Raw genomic sequence first — 19086 nt, 5'->3', positions numbered from 1 at the left:
GAAAGTCCTCTAAAAATTTAATCTCTTTAATAGTCCTGTTGCACTTTTCACATTAATAGATATTAAAATATTTTATAATGTACTATTGGAAAATATTACCAAGACCTGATGGGCAAGTCACACTGTCCAGTTCACTGCACACTCACTATTATTGTGGGCTACTCAGAGAATCCTCATCAAAAAGACTCATTGGGAAATTCAGGTTTGAAGAGTCAGGCTGTGTGTAGATTTTCCTCTCCTTGTTACCATGTATTGACAAGAACTAGAGAAACTCACTTGAATAGTGCCTAGTGAGGGTGTACAATCAATGTGAGCGTGAGGCACAACATGTCTTTCTTCTTGCTCTATTGAGGACATAATCTTAATATAGTGACCCAATTGGCAAAGCTGCAGAACACCTGCAGATTCCATTAATTTCCAGGGGGTGTGCGAGCTCAGCACCTTAGAAAAGCAGACCATGTGCTACTGTTCTTTAAAAATGAAGAAACTGTCACAAATTTAGGACCACTTAGAACTTCACATTTGCCACTATAGTATACCACATGGCTATAAGGAGTTCATAATGACAGCATGCCTAGAGCTTTGGTCTTACTCCTGCTAAACCAGGGTTGGGCAATAATTTTCACAGGGGGGCCACTCTATGAATTGTGGTAAGTCGTCACGGGCCGCACATTTCTACTATATTAATGGAGAGGGTGTGGAGTCTGGGTGCAGGAGGGAGCTCCGGGCTGCTACAGAGTGTTGGGGTGCAGGAGAGGGTGGAGGGTGCGGGGTATGGGCTCTGGGAGGGAGTTTGGTGCAGGAAGGGGCACCGAGCTGGGGCAGGGGATTGGGGTGCAGGGTCTGGGAGGGAGTTCGGGTGCAGGAGGGGGTTCTGACCTGGGGCAGGGGAGGGGGGGCAGGAGGGGGTGCAAGGTGCAGGTTCTAACCAGGTGGCACTTACCACATGCGGCTCCTGGCTGGCGGCACAGCAGGGCTCAGGCTGGCTGCCTGCATGCTATGGCCTCATGCCACTCCCAGAAGCGGCTGCGGCCGGCTGCTGCTCAAATGTCTCTGTGCACCCCTTGGAGGGGAGGGGGCAGCGGGTCTCCGTGCACTGCCCATGCCCGCAAGCACCACCCCCGCAGCTCCCATTGGCCAGTTTCTGGGCAATGGGAGCTGTGAGGACAGTGCTGGGGGCGGGGGCAGCGTGCAGAGTTGCCTCCCACCCTGTCAGGGGCACGCAGAGTTGTGCCAGCAGCAGCTGGCCACTTCCAGGAGCGGCGTGGGGCCGTGGCAGGCAGGCAGCCTGCCTGAGCGCCCCGCTGCGCCGTGGGACTTTTAGTGGCCTGGACTCTGAGATCGCGAGGAGGCAGAAGAGGCTGAACAGAAATGTTAGTCATGGCAGGCCGGACAGAAATGTTAGACGGGCTGGATCCAGCCCAGGGGCCGTATTTTGCCCACCCTTGTGCTAAGCCCTACTTCTGGAACTAAAGAAAAACTTCTTTATCTGTTAGCAGTACCAGGCCAAGGCACCCAGTTAGGTAGTTCTGACCCTGCCTAGCAGAGGACAGCAGTACACATCCATACTACCTTATTCATTACAGTACTTTATTTTCACCCATATATAAATTTGTGCACTAATATTGCAACCTACATTTTTCTGAAGAGCTGTATTGTACTTGCTGTAAAATACAGACCACCCATAAAGCAACTTTTTAAATGGTTTCTATTAGAAAATATCTGCTGGTACATTCCTTTGATGTCATCTAGAGCTGCAATTGATCATTAGTAATCCTTCATCAATAATAGATTATTTATCTGTACCAGCCCCTAAACTGTGTGAGGAAGAGAGAATAAATTGGGAATACTCTATTTAGGAGATAAATCCGAGGCTCAGGAAAGTGAAGGGAAAACAGCATTAAAGGGAGTCAGATCAGTGTGTGCAGATCAAGCTTTCCAGAGGAGGGTCTTGGATACTACATTTACTATGGGGCCACATAAATAGATTGTCAAACGTACAGCTCTGCAAAAGCATTTCTGACCTGACCTACAATCCCCCATACCATCCATCCAGTCATGGCACTCTCCTGAGTCAATTGTGCCAATCGAGTGATGATTTTTGTTATACAGACAAATGTCCCCTTGGAGCTAAGATGAGGCCATCAGACTCATTTTCATGGATGACCTAAGCCAGGATTTGAATGAAGGCGTGAAAGGCTAATACATTAACCTAGTTCTCTACCAAGCATTTCTCCCCGCTCTGTAATCTGAAAATACGTTACCAAATCATTTAAAATAGTTGATTCCATGTTGGTAAGGCCATTCTGAGAAAGAATAAAATGAATAAACCTTATATAAACCCTAGATGACAAAAGAAAGTTTGATATTACGGTTAGACTGCTATAATAACTGGATTACAGTTTTAGGCTAGCCATCCCCCCCCCCCCCTTAAGGAAAAAAAAAAAAAAAACTACAGGTGCCTTATCATTCATGCCATCATTAGGCCTAGCTTCCAGTGGGGGAAAATGGACTCTTAAGACCTTCCACAGGCTACAGGTAATAAAGTAGCTTTCAGCATGATACAGTGCTGCCAACATTCAGCCTGAGAGTACCTGAATGCATAACTCTGACACACATTAGCTCTCTGGAACGTTAGAACTCGAGAGCTGATTCTAGATTACCATGTGGGTGATGGCCATTGGATAATTTATTTGAGGTACTGACAGACAATATATGTACTTAATCTGAATGCTGGTAACATTTCTCTTTCTTTCTACAGTACTCACTTGTGCTAGGACTAATGGCAGCATTTGTATTTTCTACTCTGGTGTGTCTCAGCAGACTTTACACTGGAATGCACACTGTACTGGTAAGGATAAAGATATACTGTCCTTCTGTCTGTGTCATTTTACTGGCAGCCATCCCCTTAGTATCTAAGCCCATCTTATGAGTAAAAAAAAGCCAATTTCTGGCTTCCTTCCCTACCAACTAGAGGGAAAGTTGGAATTTTTTATGTAAAAATATATTTTAAAAGGTATGTTTTACATACACACAGATCTAGGTGTGTGAAATAGTATTGCAGTGACAGTGCATAAATGATACTTCTAGGAACAGTAGGACAAAAAGGTGGATTGGCATTTCTCTCTGAATGTGGAAAGGCAAGTGGTATTTTAACTGCTAGCGATTTCCATATTGTTGGTCCTGCTCCCATGAAGCTCTGTCTCCCATGGCCATAAGCTACTTTCTGTTGATTAACAGTTTGACTAAGTAGAAGGTGGCTGTAGGCTAGGCCAATAGCTAGTACTTCTGGAGGAGTGCCAGCGCTAGTCACTGTGGTTATCCCATGCACAAAGCATTGTGAACTTCAACTTAAAAACTTTCCTAAATGCATTTCTCAAACACAATCATTAAAAATCCAGGAAATTGTTAGTTAAGCAATATTTCCACCCAAACCAACCTCACTGTGCATACCTTCCCCCAAAACACACTCTCCAGCACCACAAGAAACTCCCTTTGAATTCCAATACCTAACCAACCATAATACACACATCCAGTTTCTCATAACCACACACAAATGCACAACCTGAATTCTGACCACATGCTTTTTCATGTACAAATGACTCATTATACATTTTCTTCCAGGGAGATATCTGAATGTAGCTGAATTTGGGGTTAAACTTGTGTATTTGAGTTCATTTGAGAAACTGGATGTTTGCACGTTGGCTGATAAATATGTAACTGAAAAAGAATGTGTCATGCAGCTGAGGAGCCTGGTGGAGCGTTGGGTATTACAGTGTTTGGGTAAAAAGGCAGGTGAGAGGAGGTTGGTGTGAATGTGAATCTCCATTTAATTGTTGATGTCCTGGCCATTCAGTGATTGCATTGATCGGAAATGTACTTAAGCAAGGTAACAGTATTGTGTGTGTGGTAGTTTCACTATTGCATTCCAGAACTACTAAGTAGGGATTGATTTAGTCAGGAGGTAAATGTAATGTGCTGAAGTGCCAAATCAGTGAGGCATGCTGGACACTTACTTCTGTTCCTCCAGTGCAGGCCGAACTCAGTTAAATCTGTTTGTGTATGTGGAGCTAAGTTAGCTTATGATATATGGGGAATAGCACTTTTCTGTTAAGTACACATCTCAATGTAAACCTTAATTAGGGAGTCACTAGTGGCCTCCTTAATAACAGGAAGCTTTATGATAATTGGTATGTAGTTAGCAGAGATGTGCAGCACTTTCCTAAATATGAAATTCAGTGAATGAAAAACATTTTCAACTTACATAATACATCATTCGTAGTATATGAAGAAATATTGTATTAGTAGTAATGAAGTATATTCTGAATTATGAATAAAGTAGTTATATTAGTTGTAATGAAGACATAAATTTGATACATTGTAAATAAATAAATAAATAAAATTCCTAATAAAATGGTGGTTGTCCATGAGATATGGCCTGACCTTTCCTTCCAACCTTACTGGGTCAAAACAATGTCTTAAAAAAAGAGAGGATGTCTCCAGTCTAGATTTAACTGATGACCCTAAGTCAATCAGTAAAAATTCTTAGCATATTTCCGTTGGTGTTCCATGATAATGAAAGAGACTTTTCTAAATTGGGGTAAAGAAGAAAAAGCCCTTTGTGCCTATCTCAGATTGCCTCTAACCCCCAACTCCTTAGTTTAACAGCGAGAAACATATTTCCGTAGAGTCTTCGTCTTAAAAAATGGCATGGTAGTGAGTGGAGTTGAGGAAATAATTCACATAGAATAATTATTTCATAAATATAACCTCTTTCTGTTCACAAACTGGCCATGTGCAATTTAAGATTCTTCTGGGATAATGAGTAAAATATTGAGAACAATTTGTCAAATTTCTATGAATAACTTTGTCTGAAAACTGCTCCTCAAGTGGCTCAGTGCAATTATTCAGTATTCGACATCCAAGTTTGGACACAGGTCTCATTTTATGTTCATCAGGAAGCAGAAACAATAATTCTTAGAATCGGGTTTCTGGTACAAATGATCACATTTGAGCTCAGTTTACTCCCCTCAAAGGTTTTGTCCACCTAAATTTCTCACTAGACTATTGATGGAAAACTAACACTGAAGGTACATGAACAGATCTGTAGGGAAATGAATATTTTCTTCAAGCAAATATTCATACAAAACATGCTGATTCACTGAGGTTTACTGAATTTCTCAAATTTAGCAAGTGAATGAACACATGTAATTTACAAAAATTAGCAAGAATATTGCAACACAGCATTTCATAGAATCATAGAATATCAGGGTTGGAAGGGACCTCAAGAGGTCATCTAGTCCAACCCCCTGCTCAAAGCAGGACCAATCCCCAATTTTTGCCCCAGATCCCTAAATGGCCCCCTCAAGGATTGAACTCACAACCCTGGGTTTAGCAGGCTAATGCTCAAACCACTGAGATTTACTTGGTTTCTTTGAGTTTTAATAATAGCACACAATGTAATAAGTGCATTGGACTATAGGCTGTAAAAGTAAGGAAATCTAAAGTCTGATGTATACTTGCAGTTTTTCTGGTAGAACTATTTTGGTTAGGAGCATGGTGGTTTGTGTGTGTGTTTATTTTATTGAAATAGTTATACCTGTAAAAGGACTAATGTGGATTCCATGATGGTGACTTACGCCATTATAGTTATTCCCCATACAGGATGGGAATAGCTATACTGGTGTAAAAGCATCTTTTTACTAATAACTGAATTTACACTCTAGGGGGTTGTACTGCTTTAACTAGTATAGGTAACTAGAGTAGCTTGTTAGTGTAGAGAAGCCCTAACTAATATGCATAGGTGCTGGAATTAGGGGTGCTGGAGGTGCTGCTGCACCTCCTGGCTTGAAGTGGTTTCCATCATATACAGGGTTTAAGTTTGGTTCAATGGCCCTCAGCACCCTCACTATACAAATTGTTCCAGCGCCCCTACTATTATGAGAACCTTCTACAACATCTGCTAATAATGAACCTTGGTTGAGAAGTGGGGAGATGCCACTCTTTTGGGGGATTGCAAATTATAGGGTGTGAAGAACTAGCAAAGTGGGAATTAGTGATGTTCTGTATGTAAATCAGAGAAACTGTCACTCAAAGGCACAACCAAACTCTTGATTAACTTTTCTGCAGAGATTCCGTAATTAGGAGGAAGTTTTAAAAGGCATAAAGGGCAATTAGGTGCTCCAATCAAGAGTCAATGGGAGTCTGGGGCCTACCTCCAATGGTATCTATGAAAATCTCCCCCAGATTCTGTGCCTGAAAACTGAGCCAACTCCTGATATCCTTGATCACTTACTTGGGAGTGAGGCAAATAGGACTTGGTGCACTGTCTAAAGATCAGTAGAATGGGTGTGGGGGAGGGGACAAAATTCATCTACATTTACTAGGATTTGAAAACTATGCATGCTGACTTTCATTTGTGGGACAGTATAACACAGAGGCAAAAGGAATCACATCACAGACAACACTAAACATACACAGTGGGAAGACTTTCATCCTTTTAACCCTTCAATGCCAGCATTGGGAATTTTCTAATGCATCAAACTAACCCATTTTGCATTAGTGATCACAGCAGAGCCCAGTTTCCCCTTGACCATAATGCATACATTCCTGTCTCCAAGAATCATAGAATATCAGGGTTGGAAGGGACCGCAGGAGGTTATCTAGTCCAACCCCCTGCTCAAAGCAGGACCAATCCCCAATTTTTGCCCCAGATCCCAAATGGCCCCCTCAGGGATTGAACTCACAACCCTGGGTTTAGCAGGCTAATGCTCAAACCACTGAGTTATCCCTCCCCCCCAAAACACCCCACTAGGGAAGCTTTTTACAGTCATTAATTGCTTAAAGCTCACACACCCCTTGTGAGTGTCCATTGATTTTTGAGGCCAGAGGGACCCTCTTGCCTGTTTGGATTCATTGGACTTCCTCAAAACAGGCCAGAGAATTCCATACCCATAAAACACCTGCTCCAGGTGAGGCTCAAACTCACAACCTCAGCATTGCTCAGTCAAGTACTGCTTTATAAGTACTGTGCGCTAACCAGTTGCGCCACTGGAGCTACATGAGATGGTAGAAGCAGACAGTCACTTGAGAGCCACATTTAATCTTGCAACAGGTTATCAGGTACTGCAGTTCACAATGTATACAGTCATGATTTAAAAAGCAATAATATCTTATACTATTCTAAATATTGGCCAGTATATAAGGAAAAGTCTAAAGGTAATTTGTTATTTAATTCTGAAAAAGTTTCCTCTGAAAACAAAGTAAATAATTTGTGTAAGAAATATAGATCTAAGATTGATGCATTTATTGCTGATTATACAATTACAAAGACATAGAAAAGAAGCAGATTATGTTCTGTAATACGCATCCCACAATATGCACCTATATTCTCTGTTACATCTTGGTTTTTTCCCCCCCAATAGCACCATTAGTCCTGAAGGGATTTTCAATGGTTTACAAACTGACATACAAACTATGGGTCATTTCACCCACCGTGGAAAGGCAGTCCAATATTTGTATGTAGCAAATATTATTCAACAGTTTGGGACAAGCAGTGTGGTAGAATATCATATCCAAACAAAACAATCAGAGGAATTAAAGTAAGCAAAAGAATACCCAAGATGAAATAGGATTAGCTTTCTTGAGACATGGGTCTCCCCCCAAGATAGACCTGAAAAAGAGCTCTGTGTAAGCTCAACAGCTAGTCTCGCTCCCCCCCAATAGAAGTTGGCCCAATAAAAAAAATCTAAATAGTAATAAACATCTTTTTATATACAATGTTGAGCTTTTAGAGAATGTATTTGAATGATAAGCTTCACTTGTTTATTGCTCATATTTAGAAGAAATTCCTGTTGACTGTAGGTAATATTTTCAAAAGCACCTACATGATTTAGGAGCATAAGGTCCATTTTCAAAAATGACTTAAGGACTCAGGAACCTTTCAATGAGTCTTGGGCTTCTAAGTTACTCAGGTGCTTAAAATTTTTTTTACTCAGTATTATTAGCCTTTGGGATCAAGATTTAAAACTGTCTCTGTTAACCAGAAAAATCATGTACAAGTTAAGATCTCTATAATCATTGTAGAGGGAGTTCAGTCTTGTCTGTCATGCCGTAATTGTGTGTGTGTGTGTGTGTGTGTGCGCGCGCGTAGGTAAATCTCAGGTTAGTCATACAAAATTAAACCCACCAAAAAAGTATACTGGAAGAAAATACATCTGGTATATGCACTATCGTACAGCATATCAAATTATTTCAGTCCAAATTTTTTTAATCCAGTTTCCCATACAAAACAAAACTTTTATTCCATTATGAAATGACTGACAGAATAAAAGTGTGCACAAAGGAAAACTTTAACTAATCAACACAGTAAATAGAGGTTCTCTGTTCAGGAGTTATTATCCAAATGTAAGTAGTCTTTAGTGATCATATAGTGTAGGTAGCAAAATAGGTATTAACTGGAAAGAGAAGCTATTCATATGCAAAATGGATGAATTTTACCATATGCTTATTTCCACTAAGGCTGAGTCCTTCCTTTTTACATTGTATTCTTTAAGAATTAATGAATCTCTGACTTCACATAGCAGCAATGAAATCCACATTCAGATTTACAAAGGTATTCCTTGAAGTCACCACTAAGGATTTGGGGGAGAAATGTACCTTGGAAAGTATAAGAAGCTTTTTGGATTTAAGTGTGCTAATAAGGCTTAATATTTGCAGTTTAGGTAGCTAATTAAAGGCAGTCTGGGTTAATGAAGAGCCATAAACAGGTGCATAACTTTTCTCCTTGCATCTCATTGATCTTTAAACTTAGATTTCTTTTCCATGGTGTTTCACCCAGCTTGATGCTGATCAAATATGGCATTGGTATAGGCACATTTCTAAATAAAAGAGTGCTCTGAACAGAATGACCAGCACCTGAATGCAGAAATTGAATTCAGTATTTCCTCAGTTTTTTTAAAGCAACCAATTAAACCCTTTTTCATCAGCACCTTCCTTTCCTTCCTCTCAGCCCCTGAAATCTAGTATCTGGGATCGCTTGCTATGTAGTTTCAGAGTAGCAGCCATGTTAGTCTGTATTCGCAAAAAGAAAAGGAGTACTTGTGGCACCTTAGAGACGAACCAATTTATTTGAGCATAAGCTTTCGTGAGCTACAGCTCCCATCAGATGAAGTGAGCTGTAGCTCACGAAAGCTTATGCTCAGATAAATTGGTTAGTCTCTAAGGTGCCACAAGTACTCCTCTTCTTTCTATGAAGTGTTAACTGTTGACAAATAGAGACAAAAATAAATTGCATTTACTCATAAAAGAAAAACTACAAGTAAAATGAATGTAGGAGGAAAAGGTGAAGGAGAATTAAGATTTCTATAGCCATCCTTTAAAGCCACATCATAGCCTCTCTTTTTGGTGGGGGATGGAGGGAAGTGAAGTTTAGTCACTGCAAATGTTTTACAGATTTTTGTATGGTATGAATGCTACCAAAGTCAATACCACATTAGGCCCTTCCCCACTTCCCATGCATCTATTGTTCAGATTAGGCTTGCACCACTGTAGGTTGCGGTTGGTGCATACATAGTTATCTGAATAGGAAAGCTCTGTCTGAAATAACCCCGTGTTCCAAATGAGTAAATAATATTCTCTTGGTTAGGTTTATGAGTTTGATTAATTAGACAATGCAACATCAGCCAATATTTCTGAGTTTATCAACCACCTTCTACTAGCAGTCCAAAGCACCAGCTTTAGAGCAGAGACTTGCACCCCTAATGTGATTGAATGGCTCAGAAAGAGGTGTGTTTATTACCATGCCGAAAGTCATTGCATGTTTACCAGACAAGTACTGTGACTAATCATTCCCTGTGCAGACACGACTGAGACTCTCTAAGCCTGGGCAAGCTAGATTCACTCAGACCTTTAAGTCTAACTTGTTATTGTTGTTTAATAAAAAGATCTGTTTGTAAGGGGTCCTCTGGTGATTTTCTCTCCACTTACTTGGATTTGTGTACATTCAGTTTTGGAGCTTTGACAGCAATAAGTGATCATCATCATGAGCTTTATAAAAAGAAAAAAGAAAAGGAGTACTTGTGGCACCTTAGAGACTAACCAGTTTATTTGAGCATGAGCTTTCGTGAGCTACAGCTCACTTCATCGGATGCATAGCATATCGTGGTATGCATCCGATGAAGTGAGCTGTAGCTCACGAAAGCTCATGCTCAAATAAACTGGTTAGTCTCTAAGGTGCCACAAGTACTCCTTTTCTTTTTTCTTTTTACGAATACAGACTAACACGGCTGTTACTCTGAAACATGAGCTTTATGTAATTCACTTGAGGACAGGGAGTGAGATGCATGCCACTGAAGTGAAGTGGAATTTGGGTTTGCTTTTGATGCTTGATTCTCTTTTTGGCTATTCATTAAACTACAACTATTTAAAAACAACAACACTGAATTTACTGAGAGGTTTTGGTGACTTTCTGGTTGCTTCGGTATTGCCAACCCCAAGTATTAAAAAAAAAAAAAAGAGTCATGCCCCAAAAATCATGATTGGTTTAAAAGTCATGAGTAGTTTTTTTTGTTTGTTTTGTTTTTTTTTTAAAAGCAAATGTTGGATTCTTTTTATTTGCTTTCTGGTTTTTCCAAGCTTTGTTTTCCTAAACATTTTTTTTTAAATGAAAGCTGAGATTCTAAAACAATCCCAAGACTCCAGGAGCTGGAGTTTTTAGAAAAGCATTAAATGTCGCACAACTGATGACTAAAATTGCAAGAGTAGACAATGCTGCGATTTCAGGATCAGATTCTATATTTTGAGCAACAGAAATTGGGGCCACGTTGTGCTGGGTACTTTACAAACATGAGAGAGAGTCCCTGCCCCAAACAGCTTACATCCTACATACATAAGACAGACAAAGGATTGGAGGGGAAAGAGGCATGAAGAGGTGAAGTGATCTTGAGGAAAATCACCCAGTAAGTCTAGCTTGGGTATATAACCCAGGCCTCCTGATTCTCAGGCCAGGACCTTCTATGCTAGATCAAGTAGAGCGTTAGCATATTAAGTGTTAATAATCCCTTTATTGATAACAGTTTACAGTTACTGTGGATCCTTGATAGTAAAATAGCAATACCAAGTTGCATCTTGGTAAGCAACATCAATATTATGTATTTACATAATTTTCTTGTAATTGTAATACTAAACTTAATGGAAACTGGTACTGAGCATATGCAAAAATGATTCTTTGAATAAATTTTTTTTTAATTTCAAATTTGCTTGGAACCTAGCACGTGAAAATTCTCAGCCTCTAACATTCACCCATGTTTGAGTTATGTGCTTGTCACAAAATATTTCTGGAAAAAAAAAATCCAGCCTTGATGATTCTAAATGGAGTTTGCTCAAAAACAATTCACCTATGGGCTATGACCAAGCATAGAAATTTTCGATTGTAAAGAACTTTTCAGAAAGTTATGATCTTGTGAAACCAGGGAATTTTTAGTATTTACTTGACTCGCACTTTTGCAGTATTACACTGAGTCTGCTATTTATGCAGGTTCTTCAGCTAGATAATGATAATAGAACAGTATTTATGAGGAAAATAATCTCTGTATTGCTTTTGACCTTCCTACCTGCAGCGGGCTGCAAAAGTAAGAGTGTTTGTCACAGGGTAGCATGTGTCTCCTTTCCCAGTATCACTGTTGACAACAGTTTTATAAAAGTCCTCAAAGCAGCTTATTTATTTCAGTTAATAAATTAGGTTTTAACCTCCATGGTCTTGCCTCAGGCAATTAACTAACAATCCAGACTTCAATTACTGCTATAAGAAGAGTTCTTATGCATTGTTATTGCCTAAAGGAGCCTGTGCCCAGCCAAACTAGAGAAATGCATCATTTAAATATTTTACATTGTCTCATATCTCTGCAGTTGTTTCCCCCTTCAAATTTAATATAAAGTTTCTTTTGTTAAAGGAACCATATAACCTTTCTCCTGCTTGTGCAAAAGAAGAAATCATAATCCTGTTGCCATGGAATGAAATTAGCTTTGGGATTATGGGTGGGGAAAGGTTTGAATTAATAGAAATCTGCTGTTTAAACTTGTTTTAATAGAGATCCTGAAACTAAGTCATGCAAATAGTTTCTCCCATTTAATTAATTATCAGAAGTTAACTGGCTCTCAAAAAAACAGTCTACAAGGGGCAGGATGGATTTGATTTAGATCAAATTGATTTAAATCATGGTTTAAATCACTAATCAGGAAGACTCGATTTAATCATGGTTTTCTACAACAGGTTAATCATTAATATTTGGAGGATTTTCTTGCCATGCTATATTAGGAGGAAAACATCATGAAACGGATATTTAAATTGTTTTATTTAACTAAAATAACGTTAAGTATTCTGAATTTTTTCCTTCAATGGCAAACATATAATATTTTAACAAAACAAGCATACGTCCCTTGCTTCTCACCTCTATATCCAGACTTCTCCTTGTCCAGATCTATTCCGCCCCAACAATCTTCTCTTCATTGGACTTTTTGAAACTTTGCACTTTTAGAAAGAGGTAAGGGATTGACTCTGCGTACACAAATTTGCAGAGGGGCAATAGGTCTATTATTTCTCACCTCTCTATATTATTTATTTATTTAGAAACATTTTTGCTGTTAACAAGCATGTTACCTCTGGAGACACAAATCCATAGTTTGAGAACTGCAAAACTAAGCATTTCTGACGGTATCTTCTAGACTGAGCACTGAATCCCATTGGGTAGATAGAAAGATTAACCTAAATAATCTATACAGAAGCCTGTGGAACCCCATAAGATTGGGTCCCCTAATCCATGAACTATTGGAACTCATTTACAAAACTTTTCTTAAACATTACATGAATATATTGTCTTATACTATAGAATTAGAATTTATGATCCCTATTCCCTGATGAGATATCTTTGAGCTATAATCTATAATTAAAACTATAATTATAACTATAATATAAAATCTATAATTAATTCCCTGATGAGATATCTTTGAGCTATATCTTAATTAAAACTATCTTTAGATAAAATGCTTTTTGAGGGAAAAAAAAGCAATAAAAAAACCTGATTTTTTTTTATTTTTTATTTTTTAAAAATCATTGATTTTTATCCACCCTGACAATGGGTAAAATCTTGCTTATCCTACTCAGGAGGAAAAAATCCTCTCTGAAGTCAAGAGGAATACTCACATGTGTGAGACAAGAAGGATCAGGGCCAATGTATACTTTGTTTTGTCTCTCATAAATCTGTGTATCTAATCTGTGTTTATACATCCACTCTTCAGGATAGGATCTTGACTCTGGCTACAAAACACTACATTTAACAATGAATTAAGCCTGAAAGAGGGACACTTGTTTAGCTAATATATTCCTTTGCTCAGGGAAAGGTTTCTTTCGTATCTAAAGAAATGGGGCTTCAAATGTGCATTGAATGTGGCCAACCTGGTTCATCCTGATCACCTGTAGCAGTGTTCTAGAATGTAGGACCTGCAAAGCTCTGCCCACTGAGTACATTGGCCCTGTACAGCGCTTCTCCTACCTCCCTTGTTTAAAAAGCAGTGTGCAAACCAACAGGCTTTTGCAGGGTTGTGTCAATGTCTGAAGTGTGCTAAAAGAGTCCAGAATAACAAAGTTAAATGCAGTGTTGTTAAATCATGGAGTAACTGAAAAATTGTAATTAACAGAAAGTAAACTCAGAAAATAATTGCTGATGACTGTCAGAAGTTAAGATGATGGCCTGTTACACAGTGGAGACCAGAAATGTCTATTAAAAACATATAGGATGGCAGGTTAGCTCAGTACTTAGGGTATGAATTTGGAAGTCAGCAGTTTTGACTTCAGCCAGTACTGAAAGGCTGCAGTTTATCTTTGGGCAATAAATGAAAAACACTAGCCAACTGACACTGCAGAGGGAATTTGGGTAGATAGAATCTTTATGTGGCCAAGATAAAAGGTCTGTTTTGCTGTATAACATCTTATGAAGCACTGAGGGAATTGCAGCCAGTTGAATCACATTTTTAGCTGAACACTCTGTTACCTCTCTTTTTGGCAAGTAATTCATTATTAGTGCACTGGACTGGTGGGAGGGAGGGGAAGGAGGAGGAAGGACAGGATACGTGTTCATTTGAAAAAATAAGATACTTGATGCTATTAATGTTCCTGTTTCTCACTATATTAATGCTTTACTTCGTAGTTAACTGTATTTTTGGGGAAAAAAACCATAGCGTGTTCAATCTTAGAGTATACATTGAAAAAATAAAAAAAGAAATTTAAATGTAAAAAGACTGCATCTTCCTAATTTACTCCCCACTTTTGAACTGAAAAATTGGCTTTATAGTCTGATAACCTGTTTATACTTCCATGTTTTAACAAGTTTTTTTTTTTGTTTTTTTTTTAAATTCCCATGTTTACAGGATGTGATTGGTGGAGCTCTGATTTCAGCTGCGTTAATTGCACTCACATATCCTGCATGGGATATCATAGACCACTTGATGTTAACTAGTCCATTCTGCCCTATACTTTCTATAATTGTGCCCCTTCTCCTATGTTACAACTATCCCAAACTAGAGGATTACAGCCCTACCCGAGCAGACACAACTACTGTCCTTGGAGCAGGAGCTGGAGCAACCATAGGATTCTGGTTAAATAACCTATATGCAGCACCAAACTATCCCAACAAAAGTCTTCTCCTCAGCTTTCCTCCAATCAGTGAGATGATGGTGGTGGTGCTGGCAAAGTTCTTAGTAGGGATTTTTATTCTTTTGATTACACGTTATTTCATCAAAGGCATGGCCCTCCATGTGTTGTGTTCTAGGTACCAGGTTTCTGTCAACGATCTAGAAGCCAGACGACGACTGGAAATAGAAGTGCCCTACAAATTTATAACATATTCTTCTGTTGGCTTCAGTGCTACAGTGCTTGTACCATTATTGCATGAGTTATTAGGATTAATATGAGTGCGGTGCATTGTTAGAAATAATTTATGGCAAAACCATGTCAGAGATGCAAAAAAATTTACACAAAGGTAAAGATTTGACCAAAAAGTGTGTTGTGCCTTTCTGCACTGGCGTAAAATACCTACTATTGAATATCCCAGGGACTCACTTAATGTAAATAATTTAAGATTAGAAATTACTGGCTAGTCTGAACCCACAGCTACAGATCTGTGATCCAGGTGGTTAGTATGACGAGTACAAAAACAAGAACTCCTGTTTATATGGCTTTTGTTTACTTTCCAAAAATTAGCACGTGCTACAGTGTCAGTGTTGTGTCACTCAGGGTTCAGCCTCAGTACTTCACTCCTCCGTTTTGGAAACGTCACTCAGGGGATGCTCACATGGCTGGAGATAGGGTAGGTTCCCCTCATGGCATCTGCAATCCCTGCTGGTCTCCCACGCTTCAAGTAAGGGATTCTATTTTATGCATGCCATGTAGGGTGTAGCAGATGCAAGAGAGCAATTCTGCTGCAGGGACAGAACCAGCTCCACAGTGGTCAGGAATTGGGGTTAGTGTAAATACTACTATTAAGGGGGGGATAAAAAAGCATGCACGTGTGTGCAGCAGGGTTGAGGAGGCCTCATGTGGGGAAGAAGCTGCCAATCTAGTATTAAAGCAGGGGTCCTCAAACTGAGGTCGGACCCCTCAGGGGGTTGCAAGCTGTCAGCCTCCACCCCAAACCCTGCTTTGCCTCCAGCATTTATAAAGGTGTTAAATATATAAACAAGTGTTTTAATTTATAAGGGGAGTTGCATTCGGAGGCTTGCTATTTGAAAGGGTTCACCAGTACAAAAGTTTGAGAACCACTGTATTAAAGCTTCACTCTCCAGCCTATCAATGCTCAATATTGTGTTCTCCTGGGTAATTGGGCAGCCAAAGGAAGAAGTTGCTGAGGAGGGCAAATCCAGAGGGAAGGTAGCAGGAAATTAGAAGTGATCAGAAAGAATTAAGCTGGCTAAGTGGGTGGTTAGCCAAAACCAAAACGGCTGGAAATGATGTAGGGCCTGACGCTGCCATGAAGCTGCACTTTAAAACTGGCATGGATTCAGTGGAAGTGTCCTGCTGACTAACATGTCAGGCTCTCTGAATAGATGCCCTTGGGAACTAACATGCACAGAAACCATAAACCTAGATAAGGTTACATGTGTGTGTTTCCCTTGTGACTGCTCTTAATTGTTAAATGTTGAAATTTTATAACACTTTTTGTCCTTGCTACTTGACGTAATCCGTCTTCTCCGTACACAGACAGCTTTCCTTGTTAAGACTTGTTTTACCTATTGGAATTCTTCAGAGAACTACCGGTAACTTTTTTCTTTTGTGTTTCATACCAAAAATGTGACTGAAGTGTTACTAAAAATTCTGCTTGGCTATGCTTCAACTAGGGAAGTGAGCACACAACTGGGAGCCACATGCTCCTGAATCAATATCGCACCTGACATGGATTCCCCTCTTGGGCAAGTCACTTATCCACCTTGCCTCAGCTCCCCCATCTGTAAAAGTGCAACAATAATGTCTGCCTACCTCACAGGGATGTTGTGAGGACTAATTAGTGTTTGAAGTGTATTATGGAAAGTGCTGAGTATTAATATTCAAGTGACCATAAAATACACTGATACAATGGCCATACATTTCTGATGCTAAGCTAAGCTCCACTGTTATTTGTCTTCTATGTATCTTGCATTAGTACACAAGAATAGTCATGTTCTTAACCATTAATAGTTAAGGGTGTCTGCTGCTGCTGTGACTTCCAGGCTACTAAAAAGTATTACAGATTGCACCAATAAGCTGCTAGAAGTTCAGCTGTGATTGTGGTTTAAAAAATAAATAAATAAATAAATGGGTAATGCTGCTAGACCTTGACTCCTCCTACGCTCCCCCCCGCCATATTATGAATGTGCCAACCTACACATTATACTGTTGCATTTAGAACTGAAAGCATGGCCTGGGGGCCTTTTTCTTAGATAATTTATAAGAAGTAGAGCCATCACTCTTTCCTGTTGGCCACTGCTTTTTTTAAATTTGAGAGCAGCATTAAATGTGGAAGAAGAATGTAAATGGAGCGAATGGCCAGTGGTTGGCTAGTTTTAGATTAATGTATTCAAACAGTATGGCTTTGCCCTGATCGCCACTGAATAGACTTGGAAGCGATTCTTGCTTTTAGAAAAAGTTAGCAACCACTCCAGGAGAACAGGAGATGCAAGCTGACATTTTAAATACAGCGCTTCTCTTTAGATTCATAAGGGCCGTGGTTTAACTGAATTTAAAATTGTGTACATACACACAGCCTACCCAAAATTTAATAGCAGTTTAGTAAATACGAACACTTCAGTACCAAAATGTATAGAAGACTGTAGCTAAATCAAGCTGCACTTCACCACTACACCACAAGAAGTACCTTAAAACACCTTCCAATAAAGGAATTTTATGATATAGGGCTGCATGAAGGCAAAAGATCTGAAGCCCTGTGGAGGTGTTATTTCATGTCATAGTGGAAGGGACTAAAGCAGAAAAAAGGTACAATAAGTGGAAGTTCCTTAACTCATAACACTAAGTCAACTAGACTCAAAAAGTGGCTTAAGTTTAGCTGGGTCTTTCATACGGTTTTAGTTAAAATATTGCTTTTCTGAACTGCGGCTATTCTATGCTATCAAACTTTTATTTTATATATATATAGGCTTGGATTTATAAAGTATGTGGACATTTTTATTTTTTGTAGCATTCAGTTGCCTGTGATTTATGCAACCCCTACAAACTGTTCTCTTCCAGAAGTCCTACCTGGTTTGCCTCAAACTTTAAAATAAATATATTTCCAAAAGCTGGTGGGTTTTATTTACTTTGTAACTTGCTACACATCTTTATTAATCTTTGAAATTGGTTGATATAGCAGGGAAATGGCTTGCCGTTTGAAACGTGACCATGACCTGTGCAATCCATTGCCACCTCCATCTGCAGTAAACCTATAATCTCCCACAGTAGACCTGTTATGGTCACTAATGTAGATGTTCTGTAGTTACAACTATCCCAGCAAGATGTTAATAAAGATTGGAAGAAGAATTAAAAAAGCCTACCAAACCGCATAAATATGCTAGCCACAGAAAATTAAATGTTTTTTTAATTCGGTGTGCAAACCTTTAATTATGGGAGCAGTGATTAATAGTGGCCCTAAATGTCAGAGAGTAGAAAATCCCTCTGCATAACCAGTCTAGATTTGGAAAAAAGGTATGGTTATTTTTATTAAACAGCACTAGCTAACAATTTTAAATGCCACTTAGAACCAAGCATAATTGAGGTTTAACACTTCTACAATTGTGGTATCAAGTCACAATCAACCCTGCATGAGCCCTCATGTGTAAAACAGCATGAGGTTAGTGCCAATTTATAGCCAAGAACGTGGTGGCAATAAACAAAAACATGTCTCAGGATCAACAACTGTGTTACCTAAAAAGTCCATAATAGGGTTCCAAATAGCCTCAAGTAAATCCCCTCTCTTCCTCAAACTACATGTGCTCTTTTCCTGCACAGCTGTTGGGCACAATCAAGTGAAAATATTCAGCCTTTGTTGTGTGGTACTGATTTTCCAGTGTCTCAGTAAGACATTACAGCCATTAGTCCAAGTACTAAATCTTTTTTTTTTTTTAAAGGATTGGATCAAAATAGTAGAAAAACTTCTCTTTTCTGTCTTTAAAAATAATTTTGGAAAGGATCCTGCACACTCCCTGCCCTCCCTCTCTACTGCTCAATTTAACACACATGCTCATTATTATGACTTCACATGGTCCTCTGCAGTGTATGTGACCAACTGTGAAGTGAGGCCTTCTTTAGAAACTCTCCTAGTATGCAGCTATTTCTCTGTGATTGGATATCAGGCATTAGAGGTGGGAGATGATTCCTGACACAGGCAGCCCTAAGACATACCTGAGTTTAATACCTTGTGTCACTGATTCAGATCCATAGTTAGTTGGCTGTGATGGACAAAAATTGTCTAATAACTGTTCAGTGACTTACATAGAAGGTCCAGTTCTTGCTCAACAAATGCCCACACTGCAAACGCTACTTCTGTAGATGGTGCTACATGGCTT

General features: G+C 39.2%; 1 protein-coding gene and 1 non-coding gene across 2 annotated transcripts in view; one reads left to right on the top strand and one right to left on the bottom strand.

The window, feature by feature from the left end:
- Positions 1-17698, top strand: part of SGPP2 (sphingosine-1-phosphate phosphatase 2) — an 84893-nt gene extending 67195 nt beyond the window's left edge. Inside the window, exons 4-5 of the mRNA XM_074963944.1 lie at positions 2762-2851; positions 14425-17698. Of these exons, the coding sequence (XP_074820045.1) occupies positions 2762-2851; positions 14425-14967 (633 nt within the window). The 3' untranslated portion in view covers positions 14968-17698. The remainder of the gene's footprint in view (positions 1-2761; positions 2852-14424) is intronic.
- TRNAI-UAU (transfer RNA isoleucine (anticodon UAU)) lies at positions 6964-7057 on the bottom strand. Its single transcript has 2 exons — positions 7020-7057; positions 6964-6999 (listed from the first exon to the last, which is right to left on the bottom strand). It is a non-coding gene; the product is annotated as a tRNA-Ile (tRNA).
- Positions 17699-19086: the final 1388 nt, after the last annotated feature.

This window comes from Natator depressus, chromosome 9 (assembly GCF_965152275.1).
Source record: "Natator depressus isolate rNatDep1 chromosome 9, rNatDep2.hap1, whole genome shotgun sequence".
NCBI lineage: Eukaryota > Metazoa > Chordata > Testudines > Cheloniidae > Natator > Natator depressus.
Note: the sequence above shows the minus strand (reverse complement) of the source record. Positions and strands in the feature narration are given on the sequence as shown.